Source organism: Ambystoma mexicanum, chromosome 13 (assembly GCF_040938575.1).
Source record: "Ambystoma mexicanum isolate Mex_15411 chromosome 13, UKY_AmexF1_1, whole genome shotgun sequence".
Lineage (NCBI taxonomy): Eukaryota > Metazoa > Chordata > Amphibia > Caudata > Ambystomatidae > Ambystoma > Ambystoma mexicanum.
The window spans coordinates 115,415,748-115,441,453 of NC_090938.1; the positions used below are offsets into that span (position 1 = coordinate 115,415,748).

At 47.0% G+C, this 25,706-nt stretch overlaps 1 protein-coding gene across 1 annotated transcript in view; it reads left to right on the plus strand.

Moving 5' to 3' along the window:
- Positions 1-25,706, plus strand: part of LOC138520956 (bile acid receptor-like) — a 304,029-nt gene that overhangs the window by 274,468 nt on the left and 3,855 nt on the right. Inside the window, exon 10 of the mRNA XM_069633415.1 lies at positions 9,242-9,355. Within this exon, the coding sequence (XP_069489516.1) occupies positions 9,242-9,355 (114 nt within the window). The remainder of the gene's footprint in view (positions 1-9,241; positions 9,356-25,706) is intronic.

Sequence of the window (25,706 nt, forward strand, 5' to 3'; positions counted from 1 at the left end):
CCTTAGGTGCATATAAACGCTTTCCTGGAACTGCACCAACCCGGCACTAGTGCGACCCTCGTGCCGTCCGGGGCTACTTCCCTATACTAACATCCCTGTTTGTTATTTTCTCCTGTCGTTGTCTTCTGTTTCCTGGATTCCTTTTCCTCAATATATCCTTATTCAGGTTAGTTGTTATCAATTCTATATATAGTTGGGACCGATATTGAATTAGACCATTTCCACTCATTTTGTGTTATTCCTTGTAGATCCACCCCGGGGAAGCTCCACTCCAATATCTATCTAGGTAGTTGCCCATTTAATTCAACTGTTCTAAGCACTTGCATTAACCTCAACACTGTCTAATATCTTTGTATTCCTTTGCAGCATTGGTATTGGCGGTGTGTGTTCTCCCCGCTCTTTTATTCAATTGACACCTCTGTCTGTCCCAACTGAAACAGCAGAGAGGTTCATTGTTCAAATGAGCCCCTCTTTGAGGAAGCCTGAGTCTTGTACTCAGGGGAGCTGGGATGGAAGGCTGAATATCGATTCTTGTACCACCATTATCTCCAAGGTAATTTTTCTGAATCTTCGGCCTATTTCGGAGTGGTGAGTAACATTCAGGCTTAGTGGGCTCACTAACAAGGAGCTCACCCTCCCCAATAAATCCGAAATTTCCTAGGCACTTCTCCCTGTGCTTGGGACAGGGCCTGTGTCCTCATACCCTCGAGAGAGTGGCACTCTCTCTGTCCCTTACAGAAGTCCGCCCGGGAGGGTCCCCCTTCAGCCAACAAGCATTGAAGGTCGGGATGATCCTCCGGGTTAAGAGCCTCTCCCACAGGAAAGTCTTCCAGCTCGTCTCCCACAGGAGTTGAGACGGGATTTACCACTGGACCCAGCCCATCCGGAGCATGGATCCCAATGGGTGCTGTCGGAACAGCGGGAGGAGTAGGGGCTCCCTCCACAGAGGCGGCCTTCTTACTCCTCCGTTTCTTTCGTGACTTGGGTTTCCCCGTCGGCAAGGGTACCGGGCTCGCAGCCGGACCCTGTGTGACCTGCGATCGGGTGACTGCCACAGCAGCCATGGGTAGACCATCCGTGATCATCCCCAACTCGACCAAATCGTTTCCCAACAAAATGTTCGCAGGCACGTTGTCCTGAACCAGGACCGGAAGCTTTGCTGTCTTGTTTCCAATCGTAATGTTGACAAAGGCTACATGCGATAATTTGGGAGGCCCACCAGCTAACCTGGTGGTTCTCAGAGGAGCACCTACATAGTCCTCTGGCTTGAGCAGGGTCCTGTCTACCACTGTCATGGTTGCCCCAGTGTCTCTCAAACCAGTAGAAGGCTGGCCATTCAAGAGGACTCTTCTCAAAAACCTACGAGTGTGTTGCGGGATAGTCTCCAGTACTTCTGCGTACTGGTCCCAGGCCCCAAGGAACACTAAGGACATCTCTAAGGGAGCACCAAAGGTTATCCCAGTAGAGGAGGGGCGGACGGTGGCCTCCACCTCAGGTACGGAGTAGGGATAGGTCAGGCTGACAGCCTGGACTCCAAGTGCCTTACCCTTACACTTGGGGTCACCCCTTTGGTGATCCAGAGCCCCACAATCCCAGCATGTGCCGGGCGTGTGGGGTACGGTACTGGAACCACTGGGACCCTGCCTTGCAGCAGGCAGACCACTACTCTTACTCCCACCCACAACAGAGTTATCCCCACTAGGTTTTTGGGTCTTCGGAGAGGAAGGTTTTGGTTTACCCGACTGTGATTGCTTTTGGGACTCCTCAGCTTTCTGAGAGGCCCCCTTTCTTTGTCCTTGTCCTTCCCACTGGAGTCCTTAGGGCACACCCGGTGGGAGACCCACTTGTCAGCCAACCTAGCCAGCTTAAAGGGGTCCAAAATGTTCTGGTCAGCAACATACTGACGCAGCTCTGGTGAACAGGCTTCCGAAAAATGCTCAAAAAATAAGAGGTGAGACAATTCAACAAACGTTTTCACTTTGTAACCATCAATCCACCCCATCATGTTCATGTGCGCAGCACTCACCCAGTCAACCCAAGACACATTCTCTCGTTTCTTAAAATCCCTGAACCGTTTAAAATATTGGGTAGGCGTTTTGCCAAACTTGGCGATTAAAGCAGACTTCATGCACTCGTACTGACCCCTTTCTTCCACACTCAGCTTCAGAATTCAGTCATATCCAGTTTGAGGCACTCTGCTTAACAAACACTTAGCCCAACCTCTCTTCTCAACATCGTAAATTGCACAAGCCATTTAAAAGGCTTCAATCCATTGGAGGATATTAGAACCCTCCGCATACACACCAACCAAATCTTTCATAAACTTGGTTGCTGGGGACCTGACACTCTCAACTGGTTTCGCTGAAGTCTCCACTCAGGCTTTCTCTAACTGGATTCGCTGACATTCAGTGTCCCGCTTCTTGAGTTCAAGGTCCTTATCTTTGAGTTTAAGATCCCTATCTTTGAGATTAAGATCCCGGTTCTTGAGCTCCACTTGCTGTGCCAACTACTCTTTCTTAAGATCAGCATCTATTTCCAACTTGCGATATTCAAAGGCTAACTTCATCCTCAATAACTCAATCTCTAAAGAACTGCTGGGGTTCGGAACAGAGGCAGCAGGAATGGTGGCATTCCCAGAATCAGTTTCGGCGTCAACGCCCAGGGTAGAGTCCTCATTGGTTGCATCCCCCCCTTCAAGAGTTTCACAATCGATCTGGTAGTCCACCAGGGCAGCTATTAGCTCAGCCCTAGACTTATCCACAAAGTCTAATTCCCTTGCTTCACAAGCACTCTGGAGAGCCTCTAAGCTCATCTGAGTCAATTTACCATTCACAATAGATTCCATTGCTTGTAATGCAGTTATCTTGTACACGACTAAACCTTAATTTAACAAAGTGCAGATATCCTTCGTAAGTGGCAGGGTTATACACTGAGTCTTAAAACCATAAGCATCCCACCGCTGCCACCAGCTGTTAAGACCGGAGGGGGGGTTTGCACTTCCACTCTCTATTTGGTAGAGAGGAGGCACAGAGACCTCTGCCAAGATTCTCTATTATGGTAACGTAGTGGAGCAATCAAGGCCTAGCTTCTCAGGAGGTGATGCAAGCTGGTTCTTAAGTACAGTGTATTCCCCGAGCACCCACGAAGGAATGTCCACACACTGTATTGGTTAAAACACAGTCTTTATATAATTAATATTCAAAGTCATATACACCATCACGATAACTTACTTTGTACTCCGAAAATCAACAATGGTAAATATGTACAATTCTAAACTGGTACCACTAACGTTACTCGATCTTATTGAAGTGCATACGGTCAGGATGACACATAGATCAAAATAAAGAGGAAAACCAGCAGTAGAGAGCAGAGGAAAGCAGGATGGTTGAGCAATAGGCAGAATACTGGTAACTACCGTTAAACACAGTTCTGTGTGGAGATCCCCCCCACCTGGGCAACCTGTAGAAGAAAGATACAAGCCCAGTCCGTGTATTGTTCACCCTTAGACTTCCCAATAGTTCTGCAACCCCAAAGTACCTTGGTGTTGTAGCGTTCCGCGTAGGGGAAATCGACAACCCTTCTTGAGTGTCCTCCCTTTCAGGCAGGAGTCACGGGTCGTCGAACGTCCGACAGAGAACAGGTTGAGCTATGACGGTGAAGTGGCCGCGTCGTTCCTAGCGGTGCTTTTAACGGGGAAGCGTAAACGTCCTGCAAGGAAGAGGCGTGCGGGGCACCTCGGTGTCGATAGTTCTGGACCGCACAGAGTTGAAGAACTGTGGCCCAGCAAGGGCGTCGAGCTGTTGGCGTCTATGCGGTCTTTGAGTGGCGGGAAACCCACCGGTGGATGCTCCTCAACAGTCAGGCCTTCTCCAGCATGATACAGCTGCGACGATGCGGACGAGAGCGTCCTTGGATCAATGAAGTTCTTAGGCAACGGGAGCATGGCGCATCCAGTCGGCGACGGCGGTCGTCGACAGTGGCAGACAACAGTCCGGGCGCTTCTCCTTGGAGTTCCGCAGCAGTCCCCGTATCGGGTCGGCAGTGCGTCGAAGGTCTGTCTACCAGGGAGCTTAGGCAAAGATCAGCTGTGCACGATGGTCCCTCGTAGCTCGGGAAGAGGGCGCCTTACCAGGTCCTCTCTGGGTCAGTCTTTGAAGCACAGCAGCTTCACGATAGCGAAGGAGAGCAACAGAAATTCTTCTCGTCCAGCAGGGCTCAAGGCTAAGCTTCACTCCAGTTACTCATCGTAGTGGACTTCAGCTTCCGAACACGATTCCTAGCAGTGAGAGGTCCCCAGATATACTGTTGATCTCCCATTCATTCCGCTGGGTCGCACTCAAGCATCCAATCACGACTACGGGCATTCATGCAGGCAGGCAACCAATCAGGCACACAAGGTATTCAGGCCATTCACTTCTCTCCAGACACTCACAAGAAGTTATGTGTATTGCGACAAGTACGAAGCCATTCAACACTCCAAGCTGCATTCATACCGGTTTCGGGCAGGGCTGTCTCAACATTTGTGTCAACCACCAGATACTAGACAGCCACAACATAGAATGTATATTCGTCACACACTCCATTCACCCAGGTCCCACCCACAGGCGTACCCACAACATACGGTCGTTGAGAAGGCGCCAGCCAGTCTGGTCGGCACTTCCCCACACTACCATATACGGAACTTCCACCCAACAGCCAGTCAGGGGGAAGGGACAGAGGCAGGGCTTCCCAGGACTTCAGGAAGATCAAGGTAACAGGTGATGGAAGGCAAGAGGCCATGGGGGACATTTTGTCTCCATCCGGAATCTACCGATTCCAATGACAGGGCCTGGGCATCCCAAAATGGAGGACGCTCTGGGCACCAGTCATTTCAGCACAGAGCTGCCACCAGCCCGTACCCTGCTCTGTGGGTCACACACAGGTGCCCAACAACATACACTAGGGGCACAGGGTTGTACCCCTACCCATGGGTGCCATAAGGGTATCTCAAACGTCCATTCACCAAACCAAAGGAGAGAGAGCTGCACCGCCAGGAGTCCCACATGAACTCCTGCGCGGAAAACACGACAGAACACACGATAAAAAGCAGTAAAGGACAAGAATACGAGGCCCTTTTCCTCCGATGCATTTCCAGCATCACAAAGACGCAGAAGATTGTAGAACCAGCTGTAAGGGAAATATTAAGGGGATGGCCTTCCTACAACTGGATCTCTAAATAACTAAGTGAGTTTTGGAGAGAGTTTAAGACAAATAAAGGAAACCTCACGATTAGTCCTGAAATTGGACCTGAGATAATAGATGGCTTATCGGAAACAATTAGAGGCTTTGTTGTGATGCCACCATCAAAAATTGTCGAGAAGCAGTCAAGGTTTTTTTGTTCTTGTCATTACAAAATAATGGAGAAGCTCTGAGTCATGCTTGCACCTTCAGAGACCCCAGCCAACATGCCCCTGACTGCTATATTCACCAGATCATAGAAGTGATTTGCAAAACTGCTTGTCTCTACGCGCTCTTAAGAAATGTGCAGTTTCCCTTGGTATCTCCTAGTGGAAAGGACTGTTGTTTTATGCGTTTCAGCATCATGTCCCATAGGAGTATCATCTCTAGGTGTAACACTTGTTGTTCTAAAAATAGTTTTAGGAGCTTGTTCTCGGAGTAAGTAGAATGAAAGAAATGAGTATACTAGTTCTAAGAACTAGTACACTAGTTCTTTAGTCTCTTAATGGGGCCTGTGGACTGAAAGGATAAACATCCGTCTATGTAACATTCACCACTACTGATTTTTGTATGCTCCATGGAGCCGGAATGTGCCTCATCTGACAGTACCAAAATGTTTTTTTTTTAGTTCAGCCCACAATAGGAAATTAGGGTTAAGCAGGATCTTGTTGATCAGCCCCAGAAAAGCCAAATCGATGGACCAAGCTTCCTTTCCTGGCTGCTTTACCTCTAGCAAGGAACAGTGTAAGAACATCCTCGGCTTTGGTTGTTTGAGGCCCTGATTTTAAATAATAAAAGGTTACAATGCTTCTACTGCTGAGTACGAATCGGAGCAGTGCAGATTGGCAGCATTGGGTGGGTTTCATATAACAGGACAAACTTGTTCCGATGAGGCTGGAAAATCTGATTTGAAGACCACCCGGGCCAGAGAGGCCACCCGCTGAGGGATGCCTGAGGTGGTATACAGTGCCGTCCAATGGGCTTCTCTACCATTCCTGATGTCTGCCTCAGTTCTATCCATGCACCCCTAGATTTGTGGAGACAAACTGGCTTCAAGTATTTTGAGTAGACCAGGCTATATGCGATTCACAAGCCGAGATCACAGCACCATGCTTTGGAGAAAGGAAGGGTACAGCCACAGATTGTGATCTCCACCACAATCATGATTTTACAATGAGCTTCTCATAAGGGATGTAGCGCTAGAGTGAACCCCAGTCAAACATGGGGAACAGTCCAGGGATGTCGATAACACACATATGGTTGAAGTGAGAAACACATGAAAAACACACATACGTGGAAGTGAGAAAAACAGGCTCTGGGAAAACACTGTGGTGGAATCAGGCAACAACCATGACAGCGTTGTCTGATTCCAAAATCGCAGACCCCCTTTTTCAGTCCTCTCGTGAGCCAGTCCTCAGAAATTAAAGCACTAATGACTACACAATGGGTGAGACATGCAGACCTTACCAGGTCCAAAGGCTAGACAACAATCGGTAACCAGTGTCTACACTGCCACTATTACAGCTACAAATACAGGTAGGTCAGAATTATAAAAGGAGGCAGGAGGTGAACCAGGATGTGGAAAATTAGGCAAGGAGATATTGTGGAGGAATGAGGAGACTGAGGGAAGAATGGAGGAAGGAGGAAAGGGAAGGGAAGGTGTTAGAGGAGGAAAAGACCAGGAGTGTGGAGATAGGAGGAGAGAGAAGGAAAGGGAAGGCAGTGGAGGACGAGAGAAAGACCAGGAGAGCTGGGGAAGGAAGAAAGAGAAGAGAAAGGAAGGTGTTGCTGGCGGGAAAGATCAGGAGATGGGGGAAACAGGAAAGAAGAGAAGAAAGAAGGCATTATTTGTGGCAGAGAGGCTCGATGAGTAGAAGGGAGAGCAGGAGAAGGCAGAAAGAAATCATTGGAGAAGGGCTGATAGTAGGAGAAGAAAGCGGTGGAGGAGGGTAGAGATGTTCAGTAAACTTTACTAGCAATGGCCAAGAGGGAGAACTACTGGAAAAGGTTCAGAGAGTCATAATGCTAAAACCATAGGGCCAGAGTTGTGGAGCAGCCAGAGGAGTAGGACTAAGAGCCCTGAGAATCTTGAAGCCCTAATGCCAGAGACTGACAAGAACCAAGCCTGAATGCCCAAGCAGGAGTCAATGCCCAAGCAGGAGTCAGAATAGTTCAGGCTTGCTGGGAGCCTTATTCCGCATACTGATTGGACCAACAAATCCTCCAAGGAAAGTAAATAGAATGTTGTGATTTGATGCAAATCAGGCCTGACTCAGAAGGGACTTGAGTTTGCAGCAAGTGTTCCATCCAACAGCATCACCATTGGATGGTGATGTTATAATGATGACTGCCCTAAAACCAAACCAACCAGGACAGGCAGGGAAGAAATAGACTGTCATCAACAGCAACCACAGCCTAAGAAGGAACACTAGCAGCTGCCAGGAGAGGTTCCAGAAACACATCAACCTGACGATATGTGAGAAACTCTGGTACATCAATCGATAGAGTTCACTCTTACCATGAACTGTCACATAATAGAACATTGGGACGTAGGATCTTGGTCCGATTGGGGAGCCAAAATCCAGAGTGTGTGAACATTCATCTCGCCGTTCCCCTAATCAATCAGTGCAAGTAGAGATAAAGTGACTTAGTGAAGCTTGACTTTACATAAATAAGCTATAACCAGGTAAAAGGTAATGATTTATTTCCCATGTCATCATCATAACAGATTCATATCTTAGAAACAAGTAGCAGAAAATACCCGAATGGGTTGTGTGGACAGACATGATAACACTCATCAATTGTTGAAAATCAATGATCCTTTAGGTCACTGTTCCGATTCGCTTATCGCTTGATGTGCTTTGCACCCTGAAGTAAACTGCGCTGAGAATGGGCGTGTGTGGCTGGCTGGCATACTACGCAGCAGACGTTGGGCGTTGGGGGGAGGTGAGAGTTGGTGTGCTGCTGCATACTGAGACCTTCTGTGCTGTCTCCCCTCCTGTCGCCTCACCCTGGTGTGGTGCAGTTTGTTGCAGTGCAGATATCTTGTAAACCATACATCCTAGGTCCTTGAAACGTAGTTTACGAGACTGCGACCTCGAGTTTTGTTCCTCGTGTCGAGACTGGTCCTTCTACGACCACATCGATGTTTTGCCGATTTCAGGCAACCATCTCATGTCTGAAGGTGCTGAAATCTGGGGAAAGGTGTGGGCTGTCCAAATGTCATGTAGCCGATAATGTCTAAAGGGTCCTAACAGGTAACTATGCAAAATGTGGTGCATATTGGTGAAACGGTGTGGAATTGTATAAGGAACAACGCTTCGCCAAGCCACAAACCCACAAACAAATGTTGACTTTAATTAATATAGATCACACACTCTACAATTAACTAGAAACTCAGTCATCTGTTCAGGATTTGATAACTGCACCTATGTATAATATATCCAGATACATGGTTGTGAATTACCATTTTTTTAGCCTTGGTCTTGCACATTATATCTTCCCACCCATAGCCTTTTATGAAGCCTTTTGCGCAGACACACATATTATTTTGCTCATTTAAAACGTTCAAATGCATTTCTAGTTTTGGCTGACAAATTGTGTTTTCAGCATCTTCATATCCAAAATAATGTTGTCGGTGAGGTTTATACATTAGTGTAAGGCCATAGTGTTTAGACTTATGGTTTCCTTCCCGTATTACAATTATCTAGTCAATATTGAATGTTGTCGCATTGGCTGCATTCTTCCCAGGCCAAGACTTACAATATCCATTTCGCACAGTCTGACCATTGCAGAGGGAGGTGAAACAACCTGTGTATGCATGGAGTTATTTCTGTTCAATACACACACGCATGCAAACACCCACACATGCGCACACAATGAAAAAGGTGATGTTTATAGAGGTCTCGCAGTGAAATCTGTCTTCTTTCTGTGAATAAAATGTGTATATTTCCCATTATTGTTGCAACAGAATAATTCCAACAATCATAATTTACAAACTATATATTCATATTGTTTTTTCCAGACATCATGGAGGAGTTCATTACGCCACTATTTAATTTTTACAGAAGCATGGGGGAACTTAACGTGACTGAGACGGAATATGCCCTTCTTGCAGCAACCACTGTGTTTTTTTCAGGTACACTCGCAACCACTGTGTTTTATTTAAGTACACTCATGTGCCTACTTAAATAGCTTTTAGCCCAAAGGGTACCAGATATGGGTCTCTTAGGTTGGTTTGCTCCTATGTTTTTTTGCTCTTTTCTTCAATGTCCTTGAATTTGTGCAGATAAGGCATTCTCTCTTGTGAAGACTCAGTGTAAACACCAAAAGGAGATCTCAGAGTGGCCCTGAAAGGTGGTGGCTTAGAGGAAAAGCCAGGAACTAGGAAAAAACTCCATGAGCCTTGCTGTAGCTGCTGGTGCAACCCGAAGGATAGAGAACGCTTCATCCCTAAAAGGAATGAGAAGAAGAGGGATAACAAAGAACCAGAGGCAAGTATAGGAAGGTATTGGAAAACATCAGCAAGGGCAAAAGAGGTCCAGTAACCAAAGACTTGGAAACTCCATGGATGCGTTGCTAAGATTTTTGAGAAAGTTAATTTAGGAAGATACCGTCTGCCCCATAAAGTCCTGTGCAACTTCAGAAAGGGGATAGCAAACTTCTATAATCAAGCTGAAAATGACCATTACCGCTGACAGTAACAGAAACTCAATTTGGCGATATTAGCCGTGATAATACTTACAAACTTGTAATGAGGCCATAGGTGTGAAGCTGGGGTTATACAGGCATGCCTCCATTGCATGGTAGCTTTCCATTCTTGCCAACATACAATGTTTGTTTACCAGCACATATGAATCCATTAAAGAAAAGCGTTTGAACATTATTGTAGCTATATCTGGTATTGCAAGAAAACAAGGAAAAGAAATGCTGAATGCACTTTTACTGAACAATCGGCAAGAAGGAAAATGCAGAATCCCATAACACCAAACAAGGGGAGCGTGGATGTCCCCCGCCAAGGACCCTGCGACGGAAGTCCCTACCCACAGGGATATGAAGCATACGGCGCAGGGAGACAGGCGAGTCGAGGTTCGTCCAGGAGTGAAGGTAGGTAAGCGGAAGAAAAGGTAAGTAGGGAGCACCGGGTTGCCTGTAGGGGGAAAGTGGTACAGTGTGATCTCGGTGATCACTGTGCGCTGCAGTTTTCGTATTCAACATTTTCGTATTCGAAATAACAGGGCGTGCAGTAATCACGTAGATGCGTTATATCTGATATTGGGTTTCAGTGTCAATGTAAACAAGTTGGCTTTGCCGATGTTGTGATGACTTATCCATTGTTAGGCTTACTCTAAGCATTGATTGACAGAGGAGTTATTTGGTGATACAATTCTGCATAGTTTGAAAACCTACCGTAGGACATCAACCATTTGGTTTGAGATTAGAGGGGGAGATAAGTAATCTGAAGGAGAGTGGTGTAAGACAGAGGAAGGAGGTTGGAATTCATCTGATGGAGGTTAGGAGACATTTGAAGGATGTTGGTTCAAAACATCAGACTAAAGCACTAAGGGTTTCCCAGGACCCAGCTTGTCTGTACAAAAATGTGCAAGACGGCACGCTTGGCCCAAGCCAGGTGTTTGGAGTAAGACCGCAATCAAAATGGGTCAAGCCCATGGTGGGAGGAGGAATGTGCACATGTTGTGGCAGTTAGGAGGGGCCAGGTCATAGCAGACATAGCGAGCTGGAGAAGTGAGTAAGAGTCAGGGCGCTAAGGGAGGGAGGTAGTGGGTGCCCTCACAACATCCATTGCAGGATAAAGGGAGGTTGCAGGAACCTTTCAAGCCATCAGTAGATGGCCAAGCTGGGAGAAGAGGCAAGCAGGATCACTGAAGAAGGTCTTGGCAACCCCTTAAATCTGGGACTGAGACCAAGGAGAAGCTCTGCTACTTCATAAAGCTTGTAGTGGAGCCAAATGGATGTCTGCTGAAGAAGATGTATTATCTTGAGAATGCACCTGGCAGGGATTTTCCCCCCAACAGTTGTGAACTGTATCAGGAATCCCAGAGACTATTGAACTATTGGGAACAGGGGGTGCTGTTGAGCGGCCGACAAGATTGGTGCTTAATCTAATAGTTCCGCATTTCGGCCCACACAATCCGCTTAACGGTGGTGGTTCTACTTGACAAGGAGATCTGTAACTCAGCGAACCGAGGTTGGTAACGATCGCTGCAAATCTGGACATGGGAGCTGGAACCGTGCCCCATCATGGAAGCGGGAGAGCAAGGTGAGCGGTGCCTGCTGGGGCTGCACCATTCCCGAGCACCGGAAAATATTAGTCCCAATTACCATTTTAAATCTGGTAGAAAAAAGTTTAAAAAGGACATCCTGGTCTCCAACCCCGGCCTCCCTATCGCTGACACCTACACCAGTGCCCCCTCCAAGAAACTCTCACCGACATCCTTTTGGTCGTTACTTTGCCAGACCTCTGGACCCTTCATATGGTCTCTGTCCTTTCTCTTCTTCTCCCATTAATGGTGGCACCCGTTGGGCCGCCCTCCTGGCCTCCTTCCACTCCTCTAGGGTCATCATTAATGTTTACTCGAATGGGACCATCTTGGCCCAAGGCCCTCAGGCCAACCTTCACCTCTTTGATAGACGCTTTACCGCGCCACATCAATTTCCTTTCTTCTCCTGCTGTCCTCTAACCCCCTTCTGCGGCTACCTCACCTCCCACTTCTGCCTCCTCCATGGCTACCTTGCCTTCTCCTTCCCTCTCTGCCCTCTCTCGGGCTCCCTCTACACCTCCGAAGGGCGTACCTCGGATCTGTACCCCTCCCCGGAAGTCCTTCAAGGATGTCAACCTTCTCCATATTGGCACTTTAACTCTTGCTCTGCTGTCAAACACTCCTCTGACATCTGCCGCCTTCTGGAAGAACTTGACCTTGATGTCCTCGGTCTCACTGAGACATGGTTCACGGCCAGCTCTGTCACCAGCTTTGACACGCTTCTACCCGACGGCTACAAGATCCTCTCCGCGCCCAAGTCCAACCGCCCTGGAGGAGGTGTAGCTCTGATCTTCCCCGAGTGGATTCCTGCCTCTGTGAATCCTATGCAGGCTTACTCCTCTTTTGAATGCCTCATCTGCAGGCTATCTCTCTCCCCTAGCCATTCCCTTACAGTGGCTACTATATATCGGCCACCTGGTCAGATCTCCTCCTTCCTCTCTGAGTGGGAGGACCTCTCCTCCTCACTCCTGGCCTCAACCACTCAACTCCTCCTTCTTGGAGACTTCATCGTCCACCTTGATGCCTCCTGTCCTGCCTCTGGACTCTTTCGTGACCTCTGCGACTCTCTCTCACTCACTATTCTCCCCTCTGGTCCGACTCACTCTGCAGGGCACACTCTGGATGTCTTGATCTCCTCAGACCTTCTCCTTTCTGTCCCTCTCACCATTCCTCTCTCCTGGAGTGATCACTTTCTCCTCTCATCCCACCTTCACCCTCCCTACCCCTCAGGCCAAGCCACTTCCATCACTGCCACCCACCTTCTCGGTCATCCGACCCATGAAGCGTGTATCAGTTGAGGCTTTCACAGCCACCTTCTCACCTCCCCTCCCCCTTTGGCTGGCTCTCACCCTGACAAAGCCCTCTCCATGCTCCACTTTGCCATATCTGATACTCTTGATATCCTTGCCCCTGTCTTGAGAATCCACATGAAGCCCAAAGCCAACTGCAACTCCTGGTACGACTCAGACCTTGTTACCCTAAAACGGAAGTGCAGGGTGGCTGAGAGGAAATGGCGTGCTTCATGTACATCCTCTGACAAACTGGCCTGCCGCCTGCTCCAAAGGCAATACCGGCTCTCTCTCCTAACCAAGAAGAGAGCCCACATCCAAGCTCGCGTCTCTGTGGCATCTAACAACTCGGCTGAACTCTTTAAAATCAGCAAGGAACTAGCCAATCCTGCCGCAGTCTCTACCTCTCCTGTCCCTTCCCAGGCCCTCTGCATGGCACTGGCTTTGTACTTCATCTCCAAAACTCAGGACATCCTGTCCTCACTATCCTCCTATCCCCTCCCTCCCTCTACTCTCTGCTCTTCCTCTGGCCCTTCTACAGCTACCTCTCCTCCCTCCTTCTCTGCCTTTCCCCTGTTCTCGGCAGACAAGGTTTCTAGACAAGTCCGATCTATGAAAGTCTTGTCGAAACAGGTTCCCCCTGTTCCTCCAAAACTATCAAGGACCACATTGACTCACTGGCTCCTGCCCTGGCTGATTTCTGCAATCATTCCTTCGCTTCTGGAGTCTTCCCATCCCTCCTGAAGTACTCCCTTGTGCACCCTCGTCTTAGAAACCCTCTGCCGACCCCTCCTGCCCTGCTAACTATAGCCCAATCTCCATCACTCCCTTGCTCCAGCTTAATCTCCACACTGAATCTGTTGGTTGTCTTCATGACCATCAGTCTGGCTTCAGAGCTTCCACAAGCACAGAAACTACTCGCCTGAACATCCGTGAAGACCTGCTCTCCAATCTTGATTCTAACACCTCTTGCGTCCTTATCCTGCTTGATCTCTCTTCTGCCTTTGACACTGTCAAACATGCCATCCTGCTCAATCGTCTCCGTGATAACTTGGGTATCACTGGTCAGACTCTGGCGTGGCTGACTTCTTTCCTCTCTGGCCGACCCTCCCAGGTCCAACTTGGGTCCTTCCTCTCCGCTATCTTTTTCTCTACCTGTGGTGTCCCCCAGGGGTCTAACCTCTCTCCCTGGCTGTTCAACCAATAACTAGCACTCCTTGACCACCGCATCGCTGCTCTCTGCCCCAACTTTCAGTGCTATGCAGATGATACCCAGCTCATTTTCAGGCTATCCTCTGCCTCCTCCTATCCTTCCCTCATCTCTGACTGTCTGCTATCCAGGAGTGGTGTGCCGCCAATGACCTCTGCCTTAATGCCAGTAATACTGAGATTCTCCTCATCAGCACACCCATTCCCTCCTTTCCTCTAGCTCTCTGGCCGGCCTCTCTTGGCCCTCTTGCTGCTCCCACCTGCAAGGCTAAAAACATTGGTGTCATCTTCGACTCCACACTCTCCTTCTTTCCTCACATCTTTGACGTCTCCAAGAAGTCAAACTACCAGCTGCACCTCCTCAGAGGTATTCTTCCTTTCCTCTCCTTCCCCCAGAAGGTCACTGTCTCCAGAGCTCTGGTTCTCTCTAGGCTGGACTATTGCAACAGCCTCTTTTTAAATCTGCCTACTTCTACTCTCCACCCTCTGCAACTCATCCAGAACAGGACTGCGAGACTTGTCCTTGGCCTCAAGCCCAGTGATCGTATCTCTCCAGGACTGAAATCTTTGCACTGTCTCCCAGTGGCTGCAAGGATTAAGTTTAAAACCCCCTGCATCGTCCACAAGGCCTTCTGGGGCCTGGGACCTCAATTCCGTCAAATCTCTCTTCCTAAATATCTTCCTTCTCGAGCTCTTGGCTCATCCGCCTCCAACTCCATGAGGGTCATTCGCTTCTCCAAGCAACGAGTTGGTGGTAGATCTCTTTCTTCGGCTTGTGCCTCCCTCTGGAACAGCCTCCCTGCCTCCCTTAAACTTGAGGAGAACCATCTCCGGTTCCGGAAGCACCTCAAAACCTTTCTCTTTGCTTCTGCCTTTTCTCCTCCTCTCATCTGCTGACCTCCTGGCTGTAACCTGAATTGCACTGGCTACCTGGACACCCTCTGATCTCGGGCCCAGGTCCCTACCCCGCCAGCGTCAAACACCTGCACTGCCCACCTGGCAACCCCTGCACTTGGGACTGTTTCTGTATCCGTACAGTCCCCCTATCAGCCTTTGACACCTGATGTCTGCACTTACCCTTGCACTTGCCACATGCTGGCCGTTACTTTACTTATTGTTATTATCTATTCCCTTGTACTGCACTGTCCCTCCCCTCCCTTCCCACGCACTTGCGCGATCTGAATGACACCTGGCCTAGTAGGATCGTTGTCTGTCCTCCCTTTGTTCCCCTCCCTACCTTGACGCGCCTTGAAATACTTGTGTATAGGCGCATTACAAATGCCATATCATATCATATCATATTATCATAGCATTTGAGTCCCATTGGACTCTATGGGAATGGGAGGCCGAATGCACCAGCACCATTCGGGAATGGTGCCGGTGCATCCGACATGGGCTGCACGCGGGTGCCGGTCCTCCCGCCAGGTCAGACCTGGCTGGCGAAAAGGCACCCAAGAGCAGAACTTGTAGTTTGCGGGTCCGGTAACAACGGTACCAGCAAGCTTACCGATACCTTTGTTACTGGACTGGCAAACTCATAATGAGGCCCTGTTTCTGTATTCCTACAGCCCCTACTAGCACTTGACACCTGATGTCTGCACTTACCCTTGCACTTGCCACCAGCTGGCCGCACCTTTATTGTCTTTATTTATTTTACTGTTATCCTATGTACTGCACTGCCCCCCATCCCCCGGGGAACTTTCCCCTTGTCCCCCTCGTCCGCACTTGCACGAACTCAATGTCACCTGAACTAGTAGGATTGTTGTCTTTGTCTTCCCCCTGTTCTCCCTCCCTTGCCTCGTCGCGCCTTGAAACACTTGTCTATAGGCGTGTTATAAATGCCATATCATATCATAACAAGTGCCACTCCACACGACCGCTTCACCTCCGCCCCCGTTGCAATTGAGTTCTCGCTTCTAGCGGTCCCTCCAGGGCTCCCGCTAGATATTTACCGGAGTTCCTCGTCTCTGGTCCTCAACACCTACAGGTATTAACCCACAAGTGTCCTCTTCTTGCTGCACGTCTCGCTTCATGTTTGTGACTCTTCCTCTAGATTTGCTTCCTACTCAGCGCTCTCTACAGCTTTTCTCTCCTTCTCCTTTGTTTCTGCTTTGCAGGTGATTTCCAAGTTTAAATGTCCTGCGCATCTGATTAGGAGTCTGACAACTAGACCGCATGTTGCACTTAACATCACTTTCATTCCACATTAACTCCTTGCTCCTCTTCTTTGTCTCAGTACTTTAGGCTTTCTGGGACTTGGAGTCCCAAGGATTTTTAGATGGTTGGAACTTACATTGTTGGACACTTTTATAACCATTATTAACATTAGATATTACATGTGTTTTGAAGGTGTTACGTATTTTTGAAGAGGGCATAGAGTTCTGTTTGGAAATGTTAAAAAAAAGGGTTTTTCAAGGTTTTACCTTTGAGGGGTTCTGAATAATGGCAACATGCCATCAAATACTCTGGAATTAGGGTTTCTTCTTCACTATAATTTTTAATATTTTATTTATTTTATTGTGCATTTGTAAGGCGCTTACACATCAAGTAAATTGTGTTTCTAAGCGCAAAGTACATTTGTGTTTAAAATTGTGTTTTAAGGGGATATTCCTTCTCGTCTGTTGGAGTCACCCTTCTCCTCCGACAGCCACCATCTGCTCCCATGTGATCCACCCTCAGAGTATCCGCCCCCGATGGTCAGAATCAGGTAGCAACTCCCTTCACCTGACAACATGGGAGGACAGTGATAGCTCCACAGGATTCATCACATAGCCTTCCCCTAATGACTCGGCCTCCCGCTCTAGGATCATTGTTTTTGAAAGAACCAATTGCCTTCCCCATATGAGGAATAGGTTTCTGAGCTTGAATTCCCCAATCCCAAACAGGGCCTGGTGATGAAAATCCTTCTTTTTCCCATGAGTTAATTGGAGAATAGGGAAGAGATATTTTCTGATTTTCAATTTTGATTTTATTGGGTGTTTTAAAATGTATTTGGGCCACTCGGAAAATAAACTGATCAAAATGAGGTACTTCACTTCCCAAAATGAATTGAGTTGAGGTTCAGGTATGAATGCCACTAATAACTCAACTTATTTTCCCAATATAGCAACATGAATCTGAGTTAATGGGTGTCCTTCTATTTGACCATGAATACAACTTGCAGTCATTTGTCCTATGGGTTTCCAGCCCTGAGGAAGTAGATTTGCTTTAATGGCACAACCCTTCCTTCCTGTGTTTAATTGTGCCAAAATAGTTATTCCCTGCAATACCACAGGGATTAGATACAGACCTTTATCCTCAGTACAAAGCATAACTTTAGATATCCCTAGAGACGCTACTTCTTTAGAATGGAAAGATAAAGGGCCTCATTACGAGTTAGGCGATAAGTGGTAAAATTGGCAGTAGCTGAGTTACTGCCAATTTTACCACTACACCAAATCGTGAGTTTGTGTTTTGAGTGGCGGATTTACCTTCAGCAAAACCCTGGAGGTACATCTTCCCACTCAACAGCGAAAAATCGGCAGCATTGGCAGAATTACAGCGGCAGTAACTCCCCCACGGTAATTCTCCAAAATAAATGGGAAATTACACCGCCACTACCACTTGTAATCAGGCGGAAATTGCCTCTACATTAATGGCCTCTCAAAGGATTTGTTGACTATTTTGGCGATTTTTTGGTATTGGGGGGTCGGGTATTTCCTGTGCTGGCTTACGCGATGACACTGTATTGCTGGCCAGGACCCCGAGATCACTGCAGACCTTAATTAATGCATATGTAGCATTTATGAGCAATTTGGGCTTAAAAATTAACTCTAAAAAATCAGCTGTAATGGCATGCATGGGAAGAAAACGGCCAGCTGTAATGCCACCCATGATTTGTGCTGGAGAAGTTATCCCCAAGGTGAAGGTCTTTGATTACCTGGGGATCAGATTCTCGGAAGCCATTACGGGGAAGGCACACCTAACTAAGCAGTCCGCAAAGATGAGCCAACAAATAGGGGGCATTTTTCGCTTCATGTCCAATTGTGAGGGTCAACCGCTTGATGTGGTCTCTAAGATATATGTCACACAATCAAGACAGTTACATTATATGGGGCTCCATTGTGGGGTTTCCAGGAGTATGAACATAATCCTGCCAAATTGCTTGTAAAGATTAGCTGGCCCTTTGTGATTCAACCGTATTTAATTTGGGGTGTTCATAAAAAGGACTGTTGATTAATCACTCGGGCAAGGTTCGACTGTCTGCTCTTACGAGGGAACACTCTGAACTGGAAAGGTTACCCGGATTCCGCTACCTGCCCGGTGTGTGGGTATAGTACTGAAAATTTGCCACATTTGTTAATGTTTTGCCCGGGGTACACCGGGATAAGGAGAGCAACATTAATTCCAGTTCTTAGTGAGTCTAAGATTCGCCATTACAGAGAAGCCATTTTATTCTTTTTAAGTGCAGACTCTGTTTTGGTTGCATGGGCATTACTTACCTATCTGGAAAGAGTGACGTATTTTAGGAAGGGGATACTAAGGATTCAGGGTGAGGAATGCCGTTGATCCCTAAGTTGAGTAGTTTTGAACAGGGCATATTGTTTTTAGATATGTTCTAAATTGTATCAGATTGGGAAGTAGATATTATGTTTCTTGTGGTTCTTGTGGATGCTCTTAAAGGATGGGTTTTATTCATTGTATGTATTATGTTGGCTTTGTGTTTTATGGATTTTTGGAATCCAAAATAAACTTTTTTGACTTTTATATATTTGAGTGTGGGTCCCAGACTGTCAATCAATTCCCCTGATTTAGTTTCCTGTCAGTACTTTCTTCACTTGACTTTTCCTCAATATTCAAATGTTCAACCCAGGGGATATGGGTCCCTTACCCTGGATTTCCTACTCTCAAAGAGGGTGTGGGGGGATCTTTCTCTCCTTTAATTTCACAATTCGACAATCATAGTTCTTTTTCTCAGACTATGCAATTTTTCCTTCCCTGGGTTTCACACAGTCAATGGGGGGGGGGGGGTAGGTTGCTCTCCTTGTCTTTCACAACAATCACTGATCTCTCCATTAGAATATGCAGTTTTCCAGTCCATGGGGTATGAATCCCTTCCCCTGGGGTTTCACACAGTGAAGGGGTTCTCTTCCTCTCCTTGGCTTTCACAATTTAATCCACTTTCCAGTCCAGAGGGTATGGTTCCCTTCTCCTGGATTTCACACAACTAAGAGGTTGCCTTTCCTCTTCTAGACTCTCACAGTTTCTTTAATGTTTGGGTGTGGGTCCCAGACTTGCAATCACATTGCCTGGTATACTCTCCTGCCTGGGATTTCACAATGTTCACAATCCTGCGGAATCATCACTGATCCCCAGCCTAAAGTCTCCTCCCATGTGGCATGGGGATGGCAGCCGCTACCTGATCCTAAACCTGGGGGTGGTATTCTGAGGGTGGATCACATGGGAGGAGATGGCTGATGGGAAGAGTGGTGACTTCAACAGGAGAGAAGGGATATTCTTTCCCTTATAGTGAAGATGAAACCCTGATTCCAAAGTCTCTGATGGCATGTTGCCGTTATTTAGAACCCCTAAATGGTAAAACCTTGAAAACCCCCTTTTCTTAAACTTTCCAAATAGAACTCTATGGTCATTACGAGTCCGGCAGTAACCCTGCCTGTGCTACCAGCGGGTTGCCGCCAAACTCGTAACATTTTACCGGCACCTGACTTCCCGGTGCCACTGGGTGATTCCAAGTTTGGCATCCCCGGAAGTCAGGCGCAAGTAAAATGTAAGTCCCCACTTATAGGACTCTATGGGAGTGGAGACTCGGAAGCGCCGGGACTGCTGCTAATGGTGCCGGTGCTTCCGTGACTGGTCTGCCTACCGTGGCCGCTGTGCCCAGCAGGGTCAGACCTGTCAGGCAAGGCAGACTCATAGTTTGCTGGTCCAGAAACAAGAGTGCCGGTGAGCTTAATGGCACCCTTGTTTTCGGACCGGCAAACTTGTAATGAGGCCCTATGTCCTCTTCAGAAATAGATAACACCTTCAAAACACAGGTAATATCTAATGTTAATAATTGTTACAAAGGTGTCCAACAATGTAACTTCCAACAATCTAAAAATCCTTGGGACTCCAAGTGCCGGAAAGCCTCAAGTACAGAGGCGAAGAAGAGGAGCAAGGATTTAATGTGGAATGAAAATGATGTTAAGTGCAACACACAGTCTAGTTGCAAGACTTCTAATCACCTGTGTAGGACTTTTAAATTTGGAAATCACCTGTAAAGTACAAACAAAGGAAAAGGAGAGAAGAGCTGCAAACAGTGCGGAGCGGGAAGTGTATCCAGAGGTGGAGTCACAAACATAAAAGCAAGCCGTGCAGGAAGAAGAGAATGCTTGCCGGTAACCGCCTGGAGGTGTCGAGGACCGGAGAAGAGGAACTCAGGTAAAGTTTTAACAGGAGCCCTGGAGGGCCAGCTAGAAGCGAGAAGTCACTTGCCACAGGACCGGAGGAGCTGCAGTTGTGTGGAGTGGCACTGGTTCCATTAGCGAAGGAAGTGAAAGCCGATGTGGGAACCGAGAGACACTCTTCTTAGATGGGAAAGCCTGCCAAACCCAAACTCTTTGCCGCAGCTGCAAGGGATGCAGTGAGTCCACCCAGAGGAGTTTGGGAGCCCGGGATGTGCTATCAAGTTAACAAAGGCTTGGAGAGGCATTTTGAATACAGACCACATAGAATTGAAGAACAAGGGCAAAAAGGGAACAATTCTCCTTACATGAGATGTCGGTTTTGGGAAATCTGGAACTCGCATTGCCATGAGCCTGGAGATACTGAAAAAGAAATACAAGGGCGACCATTGAACAATTCCCCTGACATGAGATGTCAGTTTGGGGAAATCTGGAATAAGCATTGCCATAAGCCAAAAGTTACTAAGCAGAAAGTTGACACACAGAACTTGAACGAACCCCATATGTGGGATACCAATAAGGAGGGAATAGGAACAAGTAATACTTTGAGTCAACAAAATATAAAGAGTAATCAAGTACAATTGCATTATACTTTGAAGCAAAGTGAACATTGCAATAAATATCTTGTGAAATGTATGCAAAAAGCAGTAAACCCTTTTTCTAAAAGATACCTGGCAAGAGAGTACATCAGGGAATGTGCATGAATCAAAAAGACAATTCCTGGCAGGGGAGTATACCAGGAATTCACCAGGGGGAGAAAAGTGAAAGATGACTGGCAGGGGAGTACACCAGGAAGTTATAATTTTGAACGGTTGTGAAAAAGAAACCACTTTTCCCTTGAACTAGTTGTTGAAGTGAAAAAGACATTGGGCCTCATTACGAGTCTGGCGGTAACCGTGCCTGAAATTCCGGCACGTTACCGCCGGACTCATATTACTATTCCGCCTCCGTGATTCCCGGAATTTCCGGGGCATTACGACCCCGGTGACCCGGGAATTCCGGAGGCGGAATTCGGTAAATCCCCATTCCCATTGAGTCCTATAGGACTCAATGGGAATGGGGAAGTGGAAACACCGGCACCATCTTGTGATGGTGCCGGTGTTTCCACGTCCGCCTGCAGGCGGGTGGTGTTAAACCCGCCAGGTCAGACCTGGCGGGAATGACACCTCCGCCTGCAAGACTCGAGATCACCCGGTATGGAAACAACGGTGGCGACGAGTTTACCGCCACCGTTATTTCCATACCGGGTGACTCGTAATGAGGCCCATTTACTTTGCCATCCTGAGAAAGGTGTTCTATAGAAAAGACCTTTACTTTGCCATCCTGAAAAAAGTGTTCTATAGAAAAGAAATGTATTTTGCCACCCTGAGAAAAGTGTTCTATAGGAAAGACAGTTGCTTTACCAATCTGAGGCAAGTATTTTGTGAAAGAGACATATGCTTTGACTTTAACAAAACATTGTTGGAACGTGACTTTTTCAACAGTTTTCCTGAAATAGATCAGGGGAAGGGAATTAACACCTGGATACAAGGAGTGTTTTGTTGAATTTACACTTTTGTGGCGACAAATTGAGGAGTCCTGGTGCCCGGTCCCCCTACGCGATCTCCCACACCTACCAATACTAAAATCCCAAACCAACTCCGGGCCACTATCGGCCACGACCAACACTTCTCAATGCTGGAAATCCGCAGCTCGGAAATGGGGACATCGCAGCCCTCTAGGACCCATGACACCCATCTGGAACAATCCGGAGTTTACTCCCGGAAACCCACCCCGAGATTTTCACGACTGGATAGTAGGGGGCCTCGCAAAAACTAGCGATTTTATCGAAGAAGGCCGACCCATCACCTTCGAGAGATGCAAATCAAAATTTGGAGTGGGGGAACGGGAAAGATTCCGATACTCACAAATTAGACACTGGATCTCGCACAGAAGAACCCGGGACAAATGCTCGAGAGAAGCAACAGCCCTGGAGCTCACATTAACATCCCCGACCAACAAAGGGAAAATATCCACCATATACCGGCTCCTGGAAAGATCGGACCCAGCAAAGAAAGAAAAATATATGACGGAATGGGAAAAAGATATTGGTCGGGAAATAACTGCAGAGAGCTGGGGGCAAATCTGGTCCAGACTGCATAAAAGCTCACAATGCGTCACGAACAAGGAAGGAGGCTATAAGCTGTGCTACAGATATTACATCACCCCCACCCAAATCCACAAAGCCAACCCGGACTTTCCAGCCACATGCTGGCGAGGATGTCAATCCCCCGGATCTCTATATCACCTAGTCTGGAGCTGCCCAAGGGCAGAAACATACTGGAAGGAAGTCCTGAAACATATCAAGGAAATCTCCGGCCTCTCTATCCCTTGGGACCCAGGAATTGTCCTCCTGGGCGAATCCGGCGATGGAGCATTCCCAATCTCAGGTCACATCTCCCGACTATGTAACCACCTATTATTAGCCGCAAAGATAGCCATGGCTCGATTATGGAAGGACAAAAAGGGCCCATCGATCGCCCTATGGTGGGCCAAATGCTGGGAGATGGCAGTAGCAGAAAAAATCTCGGCAATCCGCTCGGACTCCCTATACAGAACCCTGAATATATGGGACCCATTCTTGGACTACGCGGCCAAATACCCAACCCTCACCAGGAGACCTCCACTTACTAGATGGCTCCAGTGCAGCCATCTCTACTAACTCCCGACCACCCACCGAACATACCGGAACAGAGAGAACAAGCGCCCAGAACTCTTCCACTCAAGCGCCACACCCAGAATCTGCCCACCATTTCCGCCATCCTCCAACACACATTGGGCTACAAAGACACTATTTAAATGTTTAAAATGTAATATATTGCATTGTTGCATGTAACATCTTATCCTGCAAGATCAATAAAATGTTGTTATGGGAATTTACACTTTTGGATTTGTGCACATTTTTGTTAAATTGGAGACAGACACTTTTACCTTCCACCTTTTGATTGTCTATATTAGTGTGAGGATCAGGGATCGTTTGGACAAAAGTTAAGCTTGCTTTTGTTTTAGTTTCATAGGCAGGGGCACTCTGGTTAGGATAGGGACAGAGGCCTTACTCGACCCTTTTCATTTAAATAAAATTGGGTAATGTTGAGAAGATTACAACTTTGTGTCCACCTCTTTTCTGACCCCCACATGTGGTGTCAGAGTGGGATCGGAATCAGTTGACACAAGCTGGGGAGCCCACATGAGTAGAGTAAGTGCTAAGCCCCCATTTATTACATCTTGCAAAGAGTGGATTAACAACACCTCTCCCACAAGTGGATCATGCACCCAAGAGACCAAGATAGGTTCCCGTTCCATTACCCTTGTATCTAGAGAGAGATCTGGACCGGTCCTCTTTTCTACCAGTGGGCTGGAACCTGTAGAAAGTTCACGAGAGGCCATCCAATAACTGGGCCAAAGAGTGGGAGTCCGGTTTCTCCCCTTGACCTCGCAAGCCATTTCCCCACTAGCAAAAATGTGGAGGGTAGCGCTTATAACATTTACTTTCTTCATGAATACCAAATTCCCATTAGGGACAAAATAATAATTTCTCTAGAGCTTAGGATAGAGGTCCCTGCCAGTTCAGCTGTGTTCGTATGCTCCTGGGTGAAACTGGACAAAAAGGAAAGCTAAGAGTGTTGCCTCTTTTGTTCAGTGCGGAGGAAATAAAAATGACATTCTTGAATGTGTGTTACAATCTGATACAGATTAGGAGGGGTTAGCTGGTAAAACTCTTGGTATACATTTGGAAGTGAGATGGAGAGAACCCAGGGAAACTGCTTGATGGAAGGTGGAACCAAGATCTTTTTTGTATGGCACGAAATTAGAGGTAGAGCAACACTAACTTTAATTACGATCAGAGTGAGTCAAGATTATTAGTGGAAGAGAGAAGAGCTCCTGATACTCCAATATCACGGGAGAGTCCTCTTCCCTTGAAAACAGGAGATTATAATGCTCCTAAAATTACGGTCACTCCATTACCTGCCCCAGAGAATATTAAAATATCTGAGCCACCGGTAGGAGCCTCTGTAGTTGGGATGCCTGACAAGGAGAATAACAGCTTTCCTGACTCCCTATCGACTAGAGCAGTTGTCTGTCCCTCAGAGACAGAAAAATACGAAGTCTATCATTCCCAAAGTATCCTAGTCTCCACCCTGGGTAATAATCCCACTACGTCTAGGAGAAATACATTTTTCCCATAGGAGATTTTATCCCCTAAATTTCCCATCACCTATAGAAAATTAACCAGGACCCGGTGCCACGATGATAATGGATGGAAACAAAAATATACCATCTATGCCGACACAATCTTCTCCTTTAAATCAGAAATTATGTTTCTCTTGTCTGAAACCCAGTCACTCAACGACGTATTGCCCCTTAATAGAATTGATACCCCAACCACACACCTGTTAGAGGATCCCAGTGAGGGGGGATCCGGTAGAGAAACTGGGAATGAACTTTCCTCTGTACCCAACCTGGTGAGATACTGATAGATTGGGAAGAAAACCCCAAAGAATCCCATGATAGAGGCATAGATACAGAGAACGCCTTGATGGAAGAAAAAAGCGAAGCTGAACCAGATCCCTCATGGGAGGAATTTGGATTCCCTGAAGGCTATCATCACCCAAAACCAGTCGTGTTTCTCCTGTAGACCTCTGGGACACCCCACAAAAAGTGGTCATCACCCAAAGATTTCTAATTTGCCAGAAGAGCAACAAAAATGTGACATTGGATTTTCCGGTAAAACTGCTTTATCTTTCCATTCTAACAAAGTAGCGTCTCTATATGGAAATCTAATGTTATGCTTTGTACTGAGGATAAAAGTCTGTCTGTATTGAATTCCTGTGGTATTGCAAAGATTAACTATTTTGGCCCAATTAGACATAAGAAGTAAGGGATGTGCCATAAAAGCAAATCTACTTCCTCAGGGCTGAAAACCCATAGGATAAAGGACTGTAAATTGTATTCATGGTCAAACAGTAGGACACACATTAACTCAGATTCATGTTGCTATATTGGGAAAATAAGTTGAGTTATTAGTGGCATTAATACCTGAACCTCCAACTCAATTAATTTTGGGAAGTGAAGTACCTCGTTTTGATCAGTGTATCTTCTGAGTGGCCTAAATACATTTTTAAAACACCCATTAAAATCAAAATTGAAAATCAGCAAATATCTCTTCCCTATTCCCCAATTAACTCATGGGAAAAGAAGGATTTTCATCATCGGGCCCTGTTTGGATT